Source organism: Suncus etruscus, chromosome 1, assembly GCF_024139225.1.
Source record: "Suncus etruscus isolate mSunEtr1 chromosome 1, mSunEtr1.pri.cur, whole genome shotgun sequence".
Taxonomy (NCBI): Eukaryota; Metazoa; Chordata; class Mammalia; order Eulipotyphla; family Soricidae; genus Suncus; species Suncus etruscus.
This window is the reverse complement of record NC_064848.1, coordinates 195,665,531-195,684,359: the sequence shown is the minus strand read 5'-3', so window position 1 is coordinate 195,684,359 and position 18,829 is coordinate 195,665,531. Positions and strand designations below refer to the sequence as shown.

The 18,829-nt window shown below is 41.4% G+C and overlaps 1 protein-coding gene and 1 long non-coding RNA gene across 2 annotated transcripts in view; both read left to right on the top strand.

Annotated features, from left to right (window-relative positions):
* The window catches only part of SMURF2 (SMAD specific E3 ubiquitin protein ligase 2), a 101,390-nt gene extending 91,301 nt beyond the window's left edge, over positions 1-10,089 (top strand). Inside the window, exons 15-19 of the mRNA XM_049779093.1 lie at positions 884-1,021; positions 3,153-3,273; positions 7,043-7,244; positions 9,112-9,187; positions 9,476-10,089. Coding sequence (XP_049635050.1) covers positions 884-1,021; positions 3,153-3,273; positions 7,043-7,244; positions 9,112-9,187; positions 9,476-9,575 — 637 coding nt within the window. The 3' untranslated portion in view covers positions 9,576-10,089. The remainder of the gene's footprint in view (positions 1-883; positions 1,022-3,152; positions 3,274-7,042; positions 7,245-9,111; positions 9,188-9,475) is intronic.
* Positions 10,090-11,071: 982 nt separating this feature from the next.
* Positions 11,072-11,829, top strand: LOC126020491 (uncharacterized). The gene is made up of 2 exons (XR_007499599.1): positions 11,072-11,296; positions 11,359-11,829. It is a non-coding gene; the product is annotated as an uncharacterized LOC126020491 (long non-coding RNA).
* Positions 11,830-18,829: the final 7,000 nt, after the last annotated feature.

Here is an 18,829-nt window from a genome sequence, read left to right as displayed (position 1 = left end):
GCAAGATAAGATATATGCAGTGTGCATAAGAATTCGTTCATAAGTTTTGTTTTTACTATAGTCAGACCCTCCAATGGTCTGAGGGACAGTGAACTGGCCCCCTGTTTAAAAAGTTTGAGGACCCCTGATCTAGAGGCTGGTGAGATAATGCACAGGTAGTATTTGCCTTGATCCCAGTTTGAGCCCTGGCACCTCAGGGTGTGATAACCCACCCCCACCCCAAGCATGACCAGGAGTGGTTTTTGATTAGAAAAAGGAGTAAGCCTGGTGTGACTCAAAAACAAATTAATAAAAAGGAAGTACTGCTACATACAGATCTATTTGTAATAGAATGACAGGTTTCTACTGAAGTGGTTCTTTTGAGACCATGTTTTTATAGTTGTCATCATTATGAACTCTTTGGTGCTTCATACATGCAAGTCATATGCTCTACTACAAAATCACATCCCTGACCAGACACTATTTTTAAAGGCAGTGTATAAGAACCAGTTTTGTTTGTAGATCATTAGAAGATGAAGATGCAGGGACAATATTTATCTTGTCAAATATACAAGTAGCTTTCTCACTAGTTATACTTAGTTTTTGGTCATTTTGGTATACCCAGATTCAAGTAGGAGCATCTTTCTTGAGTGCCATACCTTTATTTGAAGAATCCTTGTGGCCTGCTTTATTCAGGGCTCTTTCTCATTAGATAGAAGTAAAATGTTCTTATGTTTATAGAGATTTAAAACTCTTGACTTTTATGCCCAACAGTTGGGGTGTTAGTAGCATAAAAACAAATATAAGGAAATTTTACCCGATATTTGTCATAAAAGTACCTTGATCTCACTAATCAGTACATCAATTTAAATTTTCCTCTATCTTTTCCTCTTTTCCTTTCCAGTGAGAATGATATTACTGGTGTTTTGGACCATACCTTCTGTGTTGAACATAATGCATATGGTGAAATTATTCAACATGAACTTAAACCAAATGGCAAAAGTATCCCTGTTACTGAAGAAAATAAAAAAGAATATGTCAGGTAAACACTTTTGTGTCCTGAAACTTGAAAATAATTTTGATGTTTTGCAGTTTGCAAAACCATATAAGTATTTATTGCTGTAAAATGAAATAACTTTAAAGTAACTGTATTTTATTTCCTACAAGTCTGTAGGTCAGTAATGAGGCAGAGAAAGGATTGCACCCCAAACCTTCATGTGGTATCAGCAGGTGGAATTGAAAAATCAAGATAAGGGCCCAGAGAGATAGCACAGCGGTGTTTGCCTTGCAAGCAGCCGATCCAGGACCAAAGGTGGTTGGTTCGAATCCCGGTGTCCCATATGGTCCCCCGTGCCTGCCAGGAGCTATTTCTGAGCAGACAGCCAGGAGTAACCCCTGAGCACTGCCGGGTGTGGCCCAAAAACCAAAACCAAAACCAAAAACAAAAACAAAAAAAAAAAAGAAAGAAAAAGAAAAGAAAAGAAAAAAGAAAAATCAAGATAATTGCTTTACTTTTTCTTTGGGGGGGGGAGTGCCGGAGTGATATTACAGCAGCTGAGGTGTTTACCTTGCACATGACCAACCCAGGTTTAATCCCTTCCATTTTATCTGGTCCCCTGAGTCATCCAGGAGTAATTCCTTAGTACTCTTGAACTTAGAAATACTTTATCATTTGACTTATAGTAACTAAAGCTATGGTAATTAAATTTAGGAGTTTGGATTTCATATATACATAAAATATTTTTTTGGAGGGGGTTGGGCCACATCTAGCAGTGTTCATGGATTGCTTCTAACTCTACACTCAGGAATAACTACTGGCAGTGTTCAGGGGACCATATAGGATGTTAAAGATAAAACCCACGTCATCTGTGTGCAAAGCAGTGTGCTTGCTACCTGTTGTACTATCTCTTTGGTCCTGAGTACATAAAGATTTTATTTTTATTTTTTACCATGAAACAATGTCCCCCAATATCCTCATCTCCCTCCCCATCCACCCACTCACTCCCTGCTTCAGAGTCAGGAAGTGAACCCATCTGAAATGTTACCAGTTTTCCTAGTTTATGAGGATCATCAGCCACATGTTATGTTGAATGAAAGGCCATCATAGGCATAGTTTGGCTTCTTTGTTTGCTTTTTGTTTATGCGCCATACCTAGAAGTGTTCAAGGCTTAATCCTAGCTCTGTATTTAGAAACAAATTCTGACAGGCTTTGAGGACCGCCTGAAGTACTGGGAATCCAACCCGTTTCGGATGCATGCAAGCCAAGCCACCTTCTCTGTACCAGCTTTTATTTCCCCCCAAACAACTTGATAACAGCCATTAAAATAAATGAAACTGCACATGCTTTTTAACTAGCAGCTTCATTTTTAGAAACCTATACAACCATATGTAATTAAAGCTATGAGTAAGATGGGAGCATGCAAAGTCCCTCAACCTTCATCCCACCAGAAAACCTAGCAGCCCTCGACCAGACCATCTTTTTTGACAGAAAAGTGGCTCATCTCCCCTATTAAGCTGCAAAAGAAAGCGATTACCTAGTAGACTGGCTTGAGCTGATACCTCTGGGACCTTCTGGGTTGTCCATATTTGGTGCCAGTATGTGGTATATGGTGCCAAAGATTGAACTCTGGTTGGCTGTGTGTAAGGCAAGTGCCCTATTCTACTATCACTTGGGCCCCTAGCACTTTATATTTTATTTATTTATTTATTTATTTATTTATTTATTTATTTATTTGGTTTTTGGGCCACACCCGGTGATGCTCAGAGGTTACTCCTGGCTATGCGCTCAGAAGTTGCTCCTGGCTTGGGGGACCATATGGGACACCAGGGGATCGAACCGCCGTCCATCCTAGGCTAGCGCTGGCAAGGCAGACACCTTAACTCTAGCGCCACCACACCGGCTCCTTATTTTATATTTTTGGTTTTGGGTCACACCCGGCAGTGCTCAGGGGTTACTCCTGGCTGTCTGCTCAGAAATAGCTCCTGGCAGGCACGGGAGACCATATGGGACACCGGGATTCGAACCAACCACCTTTGGTCCTGGATCGGCTGCTTGCAAGGCAAACGCCGCTGTGCTATCTCTCCGGGCCCCAAAATACAGTATTTTTAAAGTAGAGATTCAGTGAACAAATCTGAATATATTTGATCATTTGCAAACTCCCCATTGTTTATAGGCTCTATGTGAACTGGAGATTTTTACGAGGCATTGAGGCACAGTTCCTGGCTCTGCAGAAAGGATTTAATGAAGTTATTCCACAGCATCTGCTGAAGACATTTGATGAGAAGGAGTTAGAGGTTAGTATCTGAATGTCATGTTATCACTTAGTGTAACAAGGAAAAGCTTTATTTTAAGTTATTTAGTTTTGCTGTATTTATTTTTTTAATATATTTTTTATTTAAGTAACATGATCATATTTGGGTTACAGTCATAACCAGAACACCCCCCTTCACCAGTGCAACATTACCCCTCCCCACTTCCCATCCCCTGCCTGTATTCGAGACCGGCATTCTACTACAGTAATTTGTTTAGTTTTGCTGTATTTCTGATGCCATTGAAATCTTCTTTTGTGGTGCTGTAAGAATTAGTAATTATGGGAAACTCTTTGAAAAGTTTTGGAATTGCTTCAAGTAATAATTCTCTGACGGGACTGGCGAGATAGCATGGAGGTAAGGTGTTTGCCTTCCATGCAGAAGGACGGTGGTTCAAATCCCGGCATCTCATATGGTCCCCCATGCCTGCCAAGGGCGATTTCTTAGTGTAGAGCCAGGAGTAACCCCTGAGCATTGCCGGGTGTGACCCAAAAACCAAAAACAACAACAAAAAAGGAATTCTCTCATAATGTAGAAACTTTAGTATCATCTTTTTTTGTTTTCACAGATTTCATGGCTTACATTTCATGTCTTAAGTTATTTAAGTGGCTATTTAGTTATATGAAACTTCACTAATTAGTTTCTACCATATTGAAATTAATCTGGATAACAATCCAGTCTTACTTTAATCAAATTGCAAAAAAAGCTTGTGTTAGATGGAATCATAGAGGAAATAATTAAAATAGTTTGTATAAACTGTATCTAAACATCCTTATTCTCTTTAGAAACATTCATTACTGATTCTAGTGAACAATTACTCACTGTTTTCTTATAAAACTGGTTCATAAACACCTTAGGCCTGTTTTTATAAGTAAGACCTTTAATCACTGTAGCTGAATTTCCACTAACCTTTGAAAAACACTGAGGGTCATTATATATATTTTTTTTTTATCAGAGGACTTAAATTTAATTAGTGGCTAGCGATAGTATAAATATTTGACAATATGAGGCCAGGGAGACAGCTCAAAGGAGCACATGCTTTGCATGAGGGAGCCAGATTTGATCCCTGTAATAGCATAGTCTTCTGAGCACCAAGTTAGGACTAGCTACTACTACTGTCAAATGTGGCCCCAAAAGCAAAAGCAAGTATATATATTTTAAGTCTACAAATAAACTAAAAATTTATTCATGGAACATTATTCACAGACTACTATGTTCTTTCCAACTAAATTGGTTAACCGATCTGTTAGCAAACATAGCCAAGGAGAGGCAAAGTTAGCAGCAATGACTAGAGTTGAAATGCAGTTTATTTTCATCTGTTTGCACGATGAATAGGAACTAGGCACTAAATTATCACTCCTCTAAAGAAGTTATAAATTTCATTTTATAAATATATAGATATTTCTGTAATCTTATTTAGATAGGTAAATCCTAATGAGTATGACTGATTCAGTAATCTCTTTAGAGCTCTGTATTACTTTTGTTCTTTTTTTCCCTTGGGTTAAGGTTTATGTTTCAACTGCTAATGAAATTAAAACTTTTTTGTTGTTCTTTTTTTTTGGGGTGGGGCTCACACCCCACAGCACTCCTGGCTCTATGCTCAGAAACCACACCTGGTAGGCTCGGGAGACCATATGGGATGCCGAGAGTCGAACCATCGTCCTTCTGCATGCAAGGCCTCCATGCTATCTCTCCAGCCCCTGAAATTAAACTTTTACAAAGATAACATGAATATAATGTACTGGGTTAATAGGATTATATAAACTACAGACTTTGCAGGTTATGTTATAGTTTAAACTATAGATCATACTTCATTGTTAAAATATTTGTGGTTCGGGGCCGGAGTGATAGCTCAGCGGTAGGGCGTTTGCCTTGCATGTGGCCAACCCTGGTTTGATCCCTGGCATCCCATGTGGATGGTCCCTGTAGCCAGTCAGTAGTGATTTCTGAGTGCAGAGCCAAAGGTAACCCGAGTGCTTCCGGATGTGGTCCCAAACCCCCCACCCCCCCATTTTTTTGTGTGTGATTTATAGGAATAATACTGTAGGTACAGCTCTTGTCTTGCATGTGGTTGATTTGGGTTCCATCATGGTCTCTTATATGGTCTCCTCAAGCACTGCCAGGAGTAATTTTTGAGCTCAGAGCCAGGAGTAATCCCTGAGCATTACCAGGTGTGGCCCTAATCGTACCACCACCAAAGACTGTTATTTGTAAAAAACTGCTAGAGAGATAGTACGAGGTTAAGTGCTTTCCTTAACCTGACCCTGGTTTGATACCCAGCAATGCATATGGTTCCTGAGTACTATCAGAAATCATTCCTGAATAATTTATATTTTATAGAAAAGTTAGTGTTGGGCCAGAGAAATAGCATGGAGGTAGGGCATTTGCCTTGCATGCAGAGGACGGAGGTTGGATTCCCGGCATCTCATATGGTCCCCTGAGCCTGCCAGGAGCGATTTCTGAGCGTAGAGCCAGGAGGAACCCCTGAGTGCTGCCAGGTGTGACAAAAAAAAAGTTAGTCTTGAATCATAAGGAGGAATATTAAAGTAAAAATGGTTATAAATCAACTTTGATGTAGTTCATAGATTCCAAACAGAACTCTGTGTTTATGTTATTGATACTTACATGCAGTTTTCAAGATAAATACACATAGAATGTTTCACCTATTAAATTCACACATTCCTTGAATTTAGTCACTTTTTTTGTTTGTTTTTGGGTCACACCCGGCAGCGTTCAGGGGTTCCTCCTGGCTCTACGCTCAGAAATCACTCCTGGCAGGCTCGGGGGACCAGATGGGATGCTGGGATTCGAACCACTGTCCTTCTGCAAAGCCTTACTTACCTCCGTGCTATCTCTCCAGCCCCGAATTTAGTCACCTTTAACTGACCATTCTGTTGCTTTCTGTAGGAGACAGTGAAATAGATGACTGCCATGCAGAACAGTAGAACTAAATTTCCACAAATTTCAAAGTTGATAAAATTCTAAAACAAAATGAAATAACCCGATGAATATTTAAGGCTTATATGAATAAAAGTTTACTCCTTTAGTTTAATTTTTGTTCATTAAAAATATACTTTTGGAAGCGCAAGAAAAAAATTTCTTTTGGGGGCCGGAGAGATAGCATGGAGGTAGGCGTTTGCCTTGCCTGCAGAAGGATGGTGGTTGAATCCCAGCATTCCATATGGTCACCAGAGCATGCCAGGAGCAATTTCTGAGCGTAGAGCCAGGAGTAACCCCTGAGCGCTGCCGGGTATTACCAAAAAAAAAAAACAAAACTTTTGGAACTTGATCTTGCCATTTGTGGAGATAGTAAATACCCATGTAACATTTAAAATATAGAATCTAGACTGCCTGAGTTTAAATTTCTCAGCATAGAGCCTGAAAAATTTGAAAAGTATAGCAGATGAATTCAATTTGTATTCTTAAGTAATGTTAGAATAGGAAAAACATGGGAAGGGGTGGGGAAGAAAAGGAAAAACAACCAGGCAAGACAATTGCAAACATGTTTTGTTTCGAGATATTTTTTTTCTTTTTTGGTTTTTGGGTCACACCTGGCAGCGCTCAGGAATCCTCCTGGCTCTACGCTCAGAAATTGCTCCTGGCAGGCTCGGGGGACCATATGGGATGCTGGAATTCCAACCACCGTCCTTCTGCATGCAAGGCAAACACCCTACCTCCATGCTATCTCTCTGGCCCCTGTTTTGAGAAATTTTTGACTTACATGGGTTTAATTATTTGTGCAATATTTTAACAGCTGATTATTTGTGGACTTGGAAAGATAGACGTCAATGACTGGAAAGTCAACACTCGGTTAAAACATTGTACGCCCGACAGCAACGTTGTCAAGTGGTTCTGGAAAGCTGTGGAGTTTTTCGATGAAGAACGACGAGCACGGCTCCTTCAGTTTGTGACAGGGTCCTCCAGAGTGCCTTTGCAGGGCTTCAAAGCTTTACAAGGTGAAAAACCCAGAGGGCTGTGGTGGCTAATAACTGTGGGAGGAGAGTTGTTTTGGTCTTAACGTAGTTTACAAACCATGTGTTCTAAACAGGTTCTCTTTTCACTCCATGACATTTTAGTATCTTGATGCTTTCTTTTTTTTTTTTTTTTTTTTTTTTTTTGGTTTTTGGGCCACACCCGGCAGTGCTCAGGGGTTACTCCTGGCTGTCTGCTCAGAAATAGCTCCTGGCAGGCACGGGGGACCATATGGGACACCGGGATTCGAACCAACCACCTTTGGTTCTGGATCAGCTGCTTGCAAGGCAAACGCCGCTGTGCTATCTCTCCGGGCCCTCTTGATGCTTTCTTATCCTTCCTTCTGTTGTTCCCCTCCAAGAGCCTTTTCCGCTGGGTTCTCTATTAGCGGACTGAGTACCATGTGCTAGAGAGCATGTGTTCTCTGGTTTGATTTTTTTCATCACTTGCTTTAAATAGTTGCACATTCTTCGAGGAAAAGTCTTTTCTACCTCCATGGTCACATTTTGGTCTGGCAGAGCATTTTCCCGTTGGATTTTTTCCCTCTACATTATTGATCCTTTTAACAGAGAGAGGCAGCATGAATTATGAAAGCCATCGTCGGTTAGTGTGTTTGCCATCTCATTTTCAAAGCTGCTGCTGCTTGTGATAACTAGGGATATGCGTAGCAAAATTGGCTGTGTATAATTCATCAGCATTGCCTATAATACCTGTGGAAAAAGTGTCCCTTGAAGTTGCATTTACATATTTTACTCATTATTACACCACCTACTTACCTGGAGTAACATTGCATGTCCACACATATGTGTCTTATGTTAACTGAAATTTCTTTTATAGGGGCCGGGCGGTGGCGCTAGAGGTAAGGTGCCTGCCTTGCCTGCGCTAGCCTTGGACGGACTGCGGTTCGATCCCCCGGTATCCCATATGGTCCCCCAAGCCAGGAGCAACTTCTGAGCACATAGCCAGGAGTAACCCCTGAGCGTTACCGGGTGTGGCCCAAAAACCAAAAAAAAAAAGAAAGAAAGAAAGAAAGAAAGAAAGAAATTTCTTTTATAGACTGTTTATCTTTCTCTTTCAGCCAAGTTTAAACCACGAAACCTAAATTTGAATTCGGTTATGGTTTTGTAGGCATGTATAGTTTTATCTTGGATTTTATCTTATAATTTTGAGCCTTGGATTTCCTATAGACGATAAAAAGAAGTTGGCAAAAGATTTCAATTCTGAGGGCTGTAGAGATGTTGAGAGTAGGTAGATTGCTTGCCTTGCACAGGGGCAACTCCTGGGTCCGCTCCCCAGCACCCTAAATGGCCCCTCATATTTACAAGCAATAATTTCTGAATGCTGAGCCAGAATTAAGTCCTACACACAGTCAAGGGTGCCCCCCCCAAAAAAAAAACCCCTCAAATTTTACCCCCAAATAAAGGATTTCAATCCTGAACTTTGCCCTTGAATTGAAATGCTGGCCTCTTAAGGTAATCTAACCCTTTACGAAGCCACTCTCAGTTTTCAAAATCTGGATTCTTTTTCTGCAGCCTTTTGGTGGCTTGTGAGGTAATTTACTATTCCCCTTATTTTTAAACCCTGTGGTTTCTTTACCAGTTTTATTGTTTTTTTTTTTTTTTGGGGGGGGTCACACCTGGCAGTGCTCAGGGGTTACTCCTGGCTCTATGCTCAGAAATCGACCCTGGCAGGCTCGGGGGACCATATGAGATGCCGAGATTCGAACCAATGACCTTCTGCATGAAAGGCAAACGCCTTACCTCCATGCTATCTCTCCGGCCCCCAGTTTTATTCTTACAAAGCGTAATGCACATGCACCTTGAGTGATGTGACCCACATTTACTTCTGTAGGTGCTGCAGGTCCCCGGCTCTTTACCATTCACCAGATTGATGCCTGCACCAACAACCTGCCAAAAGCCCACACTTGGTAAGTTATTTTCAATTAACAACACTGGGTACCGTGTTGTTTCTGATGGATTTGGCTTTTTATTTATTGTTCCTACTACTAAATGAAAGTTTAAAAGGAATTTTTTATGATTTAAGATTATTCAGAAGTTTGTAGAATTCCTCAGAGTGGTAATCTTGAGGGAAATGGGACCTTTTTCCTTTAATTTTCCATGTGATATAGGAAGTGGGATGCATTAGAATACCCTTGCTAGGCCAATTGTGACTAATTTTTAATAAACTATGTGAAATCTGATTTGCTTATTCACAGCTTCAATCGAATAGACATTCCACCCTATGAAAGCTATGAAAAGTTGTATGAAAAGCTGCTAACGGCCATTGAAGAAACATGTGGATTCGCTGTGGAATGACAGACTTCAAGGGTTTGCCCAGGACTCTATATTTATACCCCTGACTGACTGCCTCCTTTCAGCAGTTTCAAGGATGCTGAAAAACAGAAAATATCCCTTCCCCCTCCCTTTTTAAAAAAGAAGTTTAGGACACTGTGAGGGGAAAGACAATTTTGAAATTCCTTTTCAAGGGAAAATAAGAGGTCCTCATGTTTTGCCATGAGGTCACATTCAGCTGCTATTTAAATTAGTATCTTGAACCTAAAGAATGCTGACTTTTCCTACATTTTCAGAGTTAGGCAGGATTCTACACCTAAAGACTACTACTATTTTTATAAAAGGTAAAATCTATTCAGATCACTCTGCAGATTTCAAGTCTCCAACATCAAGACAACTTCAGCAGTCGGTACAAGTCACATTTCTTTTTGATTGAATACATAATTTTGAACAGCTCCTGTACTTGCTCTTTGTAAAAATAAAGTAAAATAAAATTATTTTGAATTATTCTACCTTTATAAACAACTGACTAAAAGAATCATCCTTAAATATTTAAGCCATTTACATGTTTAGTTATATTTTGTACAGCAAAACATATTTTAAAAGCATATATTTCAACTTAAAGTGCGTTCTTTTTATATTTTTCAAGCATGAGTTTTCCTGTGCTATGATTTTAGTTGTCACATTCTTAATTCTTAATGCAACCCTTTAGTCTAATTTAGTAGCTTCATGGCTACATTATTATGCCCTCAGAGGCGGAGTTTTAAAAACAATATTTTTTATGTCAAGTCAGTATGACCAGGTATATTGGATTTACTTTTTATCTTAAATAGAAACACTGCATTTGTATAGAAACCCAGATCATGGTGAAGGGATGGACTTTTCTTCTTTTGCTGAATTAGTTTATCTGTACTACATAAACAGTTTCTTAAACCAAAGTCTCCGAGGACAAATGCACCTGACCTTAAAAGTAGAGTGTAAGTTTCTGTCAAGTAAAAGCCATCTTATTCTTCAGAATCTTATGACATTTTAATCAAAGTTATGAGGGTGGAAAAATTCATATTAAAGATTATGGTAGCAAATAGAATACCCTGCTTACCTAAAAAGTAAGGTGGTGGGTGGGTAGTGGGGCAAGGGATGGGATTACTAAAGAAACTGATTCTGGCTCTATAACTTAAAAAAAATTAAAGATTAATTTTGGAAGTATAAGGAAATCCCAGTTCTCTTGGTTGTGAAGATCAACATTTGATTTTGTTTTCTTATTTTTATTTATTTTGTTTTTTGGGCCACACCCGATGACGCTCAGGGGTTACTCCTGGCTATGCGCTCAGAAGTCGCTCCTGGCTTGGGGGACCGTATGGGATGCCGGTGGATCGAACCGCTGTTCATCCTAGGCTAGCGCTGGCAAGGCAGACACCTTACCTCTAGCGCCACCACACCGGCCCCAACATTTGATTTTGAACTGTACAGATTTCACTCTCAAGACTTGAGGGATTAAAAAAAAAAACAAAAACACTCGAGGGATGATGCACAATCCAGAAGCCAGCCTAAATCTTGGAATGAGGGGTTGGGAGAGAAAATCTGAACTCAAGGGTGGAGATTAAAAGTCAATTAGAATAAGTGCTATTTCGTTTTAACACTGATATGAAATAGAATATCACATTTTGATGAGAGAGCTTTTGTTTAAATTTTGCAGCTTAGTTATCAAGTTATAACTATTCTTTTATTTGATGGATTTGTTTTTAGTTTGAAAACTGAAGCATGGAGTTCTCTTAAAGGAATACTGGTTTAAGAGAGTGGGACAGAGTGAGATGAAGAAAGGCCTTGTTGGCATTAAAACAGGGGTCCTCTGACTTCCCAGCCCCTTTACCCAGAGCAGCTGCAGTTTTCCATTTAGATATTAGTATCCACAAAGCAGTCAGGGGGTGTGGGGAAGATGGGTGGGGTAGCAATTTGAATTTTGCTGCTTATAAAATATATTAAGAGCTACTTGGGCAGCATTCAGCCAAATTTAACTGCTACAGGCAAGCTAGTCTCATCACAACTGTGCAGTGGTAATGTATTTATGCTGACCTATTTCTTCCCAGTTTGTTTTCCTGCGGCTTTCTGATGTTCTGAAGCACATCTTGATCTGTACAGAGGTTTCTATATAGTATTTGGTGATCTGTTTTCAGCTTTCATGGTTGCACCCTTACTGGTTGCAGGTCCATCTTTCTTATATTAAAGCACTAGTGCAGTACAATTGTGCCTACTCTTATAATCTTTCAGTTCGTGATGAAGTGAGTGAAGTCGTAATTGACAGAAATGATGAATACTAACGTTATGAACAATAGGAAGCAGGCAAATACCATCGCTTTTAGTGCCTTTTTAACTTTATAATAAAGATATATTTAATAGAGCTTTAAACAAACTGCCCTAACAGTCTTCGATATCAACATAATTTATAAAGACAGTATGGCTTAGATTTCAGTTTTACAATGTTACCTGCTTATTTCTGTATAGGTGCTAAACATATCCTTTCCCCATGTGTCATTCAGCCTTGGACTTGCACTTCATATTTAATGTGAATATTTATTTCCGCATGTTCCTCTTATCTGATTTTTTTTCTAATTCTTCCTCTAGTTGTGTTAATTCACATACATGATTTTGTTGTTTCTATACTTGCCTTTCCATCACCCACGCTTACATATGAACCAGAGGTTACTTTGTAGAGCCCATCTGCAGTTCCGAGGTGAGTTTTGTTTCGGAGGGTCTTTTTACTTGGTGTCAAAACAGTGCTGTGGATAGTGTCCATCTTCTTTTGCACATAGTTTGTTGCCCCAAGTGGATTTATTTTTATCATGTATTTTTCTTCTATTTACAGTCCAGAGCACAAGTTTCCTTTTAAATACAATGTAATTTACTTTATTTTACAATACTACGTCTGCTTTGAACTTCTGGTGCATTGAACTGACTGTGCGATGCAAATGAGATCGTCCTGGCCATCTCTGCAGTGGAACGGAACAGCTCCTGTGCTGCAGTTTTGGAAGCCGCAGCCTGCGTCCACATGTAGCCTGTGTGATATTTAACATGGCCGGAGGATGATTGTACCAAATGCTGAGTTGTTTTGTTTCTAGATGTAATTAGTTCATTTGATGTAATATTCTTCCTTCCCTCAACTGACTTTTAAAGAAAAAATTTATCATTTTCATTGTATTTGTATTTATTACAGAGTGTTTTAGCTTTGATATTCTTTGTATTTCACTCTGTCGTTACATGAGCTTTATCAATAACATCTGTATAAATGGTTTTAAGAAATGAGCTGTGTATGTGCCCGTGCCGAAGTTGAGCAATAAATGAATGCTGTTTGCACTGTTGCAGCATCAAAGTTTTTAAAGAATACTGAGTTGATAATGAACGAGAGACTGTGAAGTCGGCAGTAGGTGAGCCAGAAAATGAGCATTTGGAGTGTTTTTGTTTTTGTTTGTTTGTTTGTTTTGGGCTACACTTGGCTGCACTCAGGGATTACTCCTGGCTATCTGTGTCACTGGGTGTGGCCCAAAAACCAAAAAAGGAAGGAAGGAAGAAAAGAAAAGAAAAAGAAAAATGCCTACATTAGGAAGAAAGGGAGAAAAGGAAGGAAAGAAGGAAGGAAAGAAAAGAAAAAGAAAAATGCCTACACTAGCCACAGTGACGCTCAGAGGTTCCTCCTGGCTCTGCGCTCAGAAATCACTCCTGGTAGACTTGGGGGACCATATGGGACACCAGGGATCAAACCCAGGTTCGTCCTGGGTCAGCCACATGCAAGGCAAATGCCCTAGCACAGGGGTCTCAAACTCAGTTTACCTGGGGGCCGCAGGAGGCAAAGTCGGGGTGATCCTTGAGTGCAAAGTCAGTAGTAAGCCTTGAACATTGGGGGTGTGTGACCCAAACAATTAAAGATTCCTCTAGGGCAGGGCCACAAAATGTTGTACGGAGGGCATTTGAGACCCCTGGTCTAGCACCATGCTATTGCTCTGGCCCCATTTATTAAAATTTGTAGTTTGTAACTAAGGACAAGATCCTTCACCTGCCAGTAAGATCCCTTCACCCCTTGGGTTAGGTGTTTTTTAAGAAAAATAGACTAAACCAGCTGTCTGAGAAACCTCCACATTAGGGACTCTTTAAGGAGTCCCTGGGAGGCTGCTTCTAGGATTACTTGTCTCCTCGGGACGACTTCTCAGAGATGTCAGCTCTTGTATAGAGAGGGCAGGACAGGCTTCTAGGACAACAAAAGCATACCGTGAGTGGAATGGAGTGCATTTGCCTAGGCCTGAGAGGAAGGTTAGCCAAATCCTTGGGTTCAGGGAGCAGAAGTTCCTTTTCTTTAGCCATTAAGGGACACCCGATAGCCTAATCATTAGCATTGGAATAGCAGTGGGAAATATGACAGAGGCAGGGCAAAGCAGGAAGAGTGACTTCAGAGGCTTGGTAGAGATGGAAATTGAGTTTCACAGGACTTTGAGGTAAACCTTATCTTGAGGTGACCACCGAAGTCTAGTCTGAGGGGGAAGTTCTCTCCTGTAGGACCCCCCTCATGAGTCCTGCTTGGGTGTGCTCTCTTTGGCACTTGCCTGTGGAACCAGGCCTTCCCAGGAAGCTCTGACAGAGTTCTTGAGGGGTTGTCCGAAGTTGGTGTGGGATCGTTCTGCTGGACCCTGCTTCGCCTCCTTTCCGCAACTGTGCTGTTGACTTTCCTGAGAATCTTCCCCACCATGTCTTCCCCTCTTCTATTCCTGTCATTGATGTAGCACAAAGATCAGAATGCCTCTCACCTGGGCTATTGTGCCTCTGCCTAATGCAGAAGGCAAAAGAAAGGACAGTGTCAGGACAGCAAGGCTCCACAAGGTGTTATTCTGCCAAGCCTGACATTTGTGTCTCGAGACTGGCAGCCACTGTTACGGTTCTTATTTTGCTGATGAATGGCTGGTATTTTGTGGGGACCCAATTTTAGCACACAGGGATGACTGCTATAAAATATAGCCTGAAAGCAGTATAGTGGGAAAGAGGGAAAGTTGGGGGCCAGCTCTCCAAGTAGTTACTGAGTAACCAGACAGACCTAGAGGTCAGATGGTAACTGGCTGAAGAAAGAGGGAGACCACATATAGTCTCTACACACCCTGGGCTCAGTTTTTTTTTCAGAGTACCCCAGGGAGCCTGAGGAAGTCCTCTCAGCACCCTTCAATTGCCCTTTTAGGAACCTGATGGAAGATGCAGAGAAATAACGTTCTCAGATCCTTCTTGTTAGTAAGCTCCCCAGATGGGGCATAGAGACAGAGGGAGCTTCAGATCTCCCCAAGTGTTGCCTTGGGCAAGATTAAGATTCTTGGTTCTCTGGCCCCCATCTTTATCACTTTATCACTGCTCCCAGACAAGTGGCCAGCTGATGAGAGCAGATGGCCAGTGTGGTAGGTTCGCCCAGGATGAGCAGCTGCTGCTGCTTGCTGTACACACTGGAAGGCTGGAGGGAGAGAGAAAGGATTGAGAGAAAGACTGAAACTGAATCAGCCTGGTGATGAAGATGTAAACTGACTGGCTTTTGCCAAAAGTATCTAGTTCTTATTATCTTTAAGTGACCAAAACTGAAAGCAAAGGATCTGAGAGCTAAATAGTCAAATCCAGTAAAAGATAGTAATTTAGGGTAATGTGAGCATGCAAGGCAAATGCCCTCCCCACTGTACTATCACTCTGGCCCAAACCTAATCAGATTTAAAGTTGTTGAAAGATAATTGGGCTGGAGATAAGGGGCTGAAGCAATAGTACAGCAGATAGGGCAGTTGCCTTGCACATGGCTAACCCCAATTTGATCTCTAGCACCTGATGTGGTCCCAAAATCCCACCAGGAGTAAGCCCTGAGCACCACTGGATGTGACCCAGAAACTAAACAACAAAAACTTAAGTGTGACCTTTTCTTTCTTTCAACAAATGTCTCTTGCACTCCTAGTCAGATTATCTACTAGTTAGTAGGTATTTTGATTTGGATGGTTGCTAGAAAAGTTTCAGACTGGGGGCAGAGAGATAGCATGGAGGTACATTTGCCTTGCATTCAGAATGTCAGTGGTTGGAATCCTGGCATCCCATATGGTCCCCTGAACACAGCCGGGCGTGATCCAACCCCCCCCCCCCCAAAGGTTCAGACTGGCTAAAACAGTTTGACAAATATCAATTTGATTTATTGTGTTCATATCACAAATATAATAAACAAGTACTATAAATTTCTCTTGTAGGATCTCTTCTGAGCAACTTTCAAATATGCAGTTGTATTTTATTGGGATGCAGGCTCAGGAGACCATTTATGGAGTCAAAGTGGGGTTGGCCACCTACAAGACAGAACCTTACCCTGTACTATATTTTAGCCTCTGCAGTAGTATCAATAGTATCATATGCCTTGCTGATTTATTTATTGCTGTAGGTGGCTTTCTACAGCGCCAGTGAGATTCCAATGAATCCACTTCAGGGAGAGTGGGTTATACGGGCGGTGAAATATGAAATAAATGATAACCACATACAAATATTGCATTATGGGGAGGCTGGAGAGAGAGCATGGAGGTAAGGCATTTGCCTTGTATGCAGGAGGATGGTGGTTTGATTCCTGGCATCCCATATGGTTCCCCGAGCCTGCCTGGAGCGATTTCTGAGCGTATAGCCAGGAGTAACCCCTGAGCGCTGCCGCGTGTGATCCAAAAACCAAAATAATAGCAAAAAAAACCGCCCAAATATTGTGTATGGGGACTCACGCCAACTTCCAAAGGTCTGGTTATAGAAAGAGATAAACTTACAGAATTATAGATAAACTATAAATTATAATAAAAATATATATTAAAAAAAGATAAATTATAGAGTCATACCTAGTAAATTCAGTAGCCTAATTCTACACTGGCCAAACCTGTTTGTTAGCAGGTATTCAAAATGACAGGGAAAGCCCCTGAGGCAAAGCCATCCTGCTATTGTGTACTAAGACAAGGAGAGAAGACTGTCTTTAAGATGCTACTTTGACTTGGCCTTTAGATGTAAATAGGCTGACAGAAAGAGAACTTGCTTGTCTTATTATTTGGTGAGGAAATTTCTCTGGGAAAGGGAATTTGATAGAGGCCCTATTTCCGGCCTGTCAATTTACAAGGGAGAAATAATATGAAAGCCAAATAAATGAAGGGACATGTGATGTTAGTACCAAAACATGAATTTCAGAAATATCTCTTTGGGAATTCCTCAACTATCCACGTAGAGCAAGAGCTCTCAGCGGGCCTTTTGAGGGAACCTGTGGGGTGATTCTAGCCATCTGCTCTAGGAAAATCTGAGGATTGTATCTAGTGGACCTGCTGAAATCCCCTAAATGGAGGTGCCTTATGTCAAGGCGTGACAATTTGTATTTGGCATTTAATGTCTTTGACCCCTTTTCCCATTCTTCCCTCCATCTATCCTCTATTTATAACCTTTCTTTATGGGTGTTTTAGTGTAGATTTGACATATAAGCGAGATCATCCACAATCCTTTTTGATTTCTACTTAGAATTAACACCTGTAAGGCTCAGATAGTACAGCAGGCAGGCCACTTATCTTGCATTCGGGTAAGAGCATTGGCCGGGTTTTGATCCCTGAGCCCTTCAGGAGTGATCCCTGACCACGAAACCTAAGCACTGATGTGTGTGGTTTTCCAAATCACAAGATTTCCTTTTTATGGCTAATATTCCATCAAGCACAATATTCCAGCCACATTCCATCACATGTACAATATTCCATTACACATAACCACCCTTTTTTGGTTTTTGGGTCACACCCAGCAGCACTCAGGTTACTTCTGGCTCTGTGCTTAGAAATCGCTCCTTTCAGGTTTGGGGGACCATAAGGGATGCTGAGGATAAAACCCAGATCCATCCTGGGTTGGCATCATGAAAGGAAAATGCCCAGAAGGTATTTTTTTTTAAATTTTTTTTTGCTTTGGGGTCACTCCTGGTGGTGCTCAGCTATTACTCCTGGCTCTGCTCACAAGTTGCTCCTGGCAGGCTCGGGACCATATGAGATACCAGGATTCGAACTGGGGTCCATCCTGTGTTGGCTGCAAGCAAGGCAAATGCCTTACTGCTGTGCTATCACTCCGGCCCCCCAAAGGTATTTTTTTTCTTTGGTTTCTGGGCCACACCTGGTGGCACTCAGGGGTCACCCCCTGGCTCTGCGCTCAGAAATTTCTCTTGGCAAGCATGAAGACCAAATGGGATACCAGGGATTGAACCCAGGTCAGCCACATGCAAGCAAGGCACATGCCCTACCCACTGTGCTATTGCTCTGGCACATATACACTTATCCGTCCACTTTTGGAACCTTAGCGATACTGGCTCTTACAAGTAGTGCTGAAGTAATCTATTTTATTATTTTAGTATTTAGTTTTTGTGGTTTTTGGGGGGTTACATCTATCAGTGTGTGAGGGCTACTTTTGGCTCTGTTCCACATGCCATGCAGTGCTAGGGATTGAACCTTAAGGTTTCCTGAAGGCAAAACGTGAGATTGTTTTTTTTTTTTTTTTATTTTTGGGCCACACCCGGTAATGCTCAGGGGTTACTCCTGGCTATGTGCTCAGAAGTTGCTCCTGGCTTGGGGGACCATATGGGACACCAGGGGATCGAACCGCGGTCCATCCAAGGCTAGCGCAGGCAAGGCAGGCACCTTACCTTTAGCGCCACCGCCCCGGCCCCAAAACGTGAGATTGTTATCTCATCAAGTGAGTTGTTTTTTTCTCTTTGCAAAAATACCCAGATGTGAAACTGCTAGCTTATATAGTTTACTTTTACTGGCTACCCTCATGGCTGCACTAGATCCAGTCCCTTCAGAACACTGTGATTTGCTTTGCTTTGCAACCTTACCAATATGTTTTCTGGATTTTCGTGTTTGTTTTTGGGTCATACCCGGCAATGCTTAGGAGTTAGTCCTGACTCTACGCTAAGGAATCGCTCCTGGCAGGCTCGAGGAACCTTACGGGATACCAGGATTCGAACCACCATCCTTCTTCGTCTAAAGGCAAACGCCTTACCGCTGTGCTCTCTCTCTCTGGCCCCATGTTTTCTGGATTTTAATTGATTTTGTTTTATGGGACTACCTGATGATGCTCTTGGCTCTGTGTTCAAGAATTACTCTTGATGGGGTTTGGGACACCATGTGGGATGCTGGGGATCAAATCTGAGTCAGCCACATTCAAGGCTATCAGCTATCTCTTCGTCTCATCTGCATGCTATTTTGATGATTGCTGTCTTAAGGTACAAGGTAATT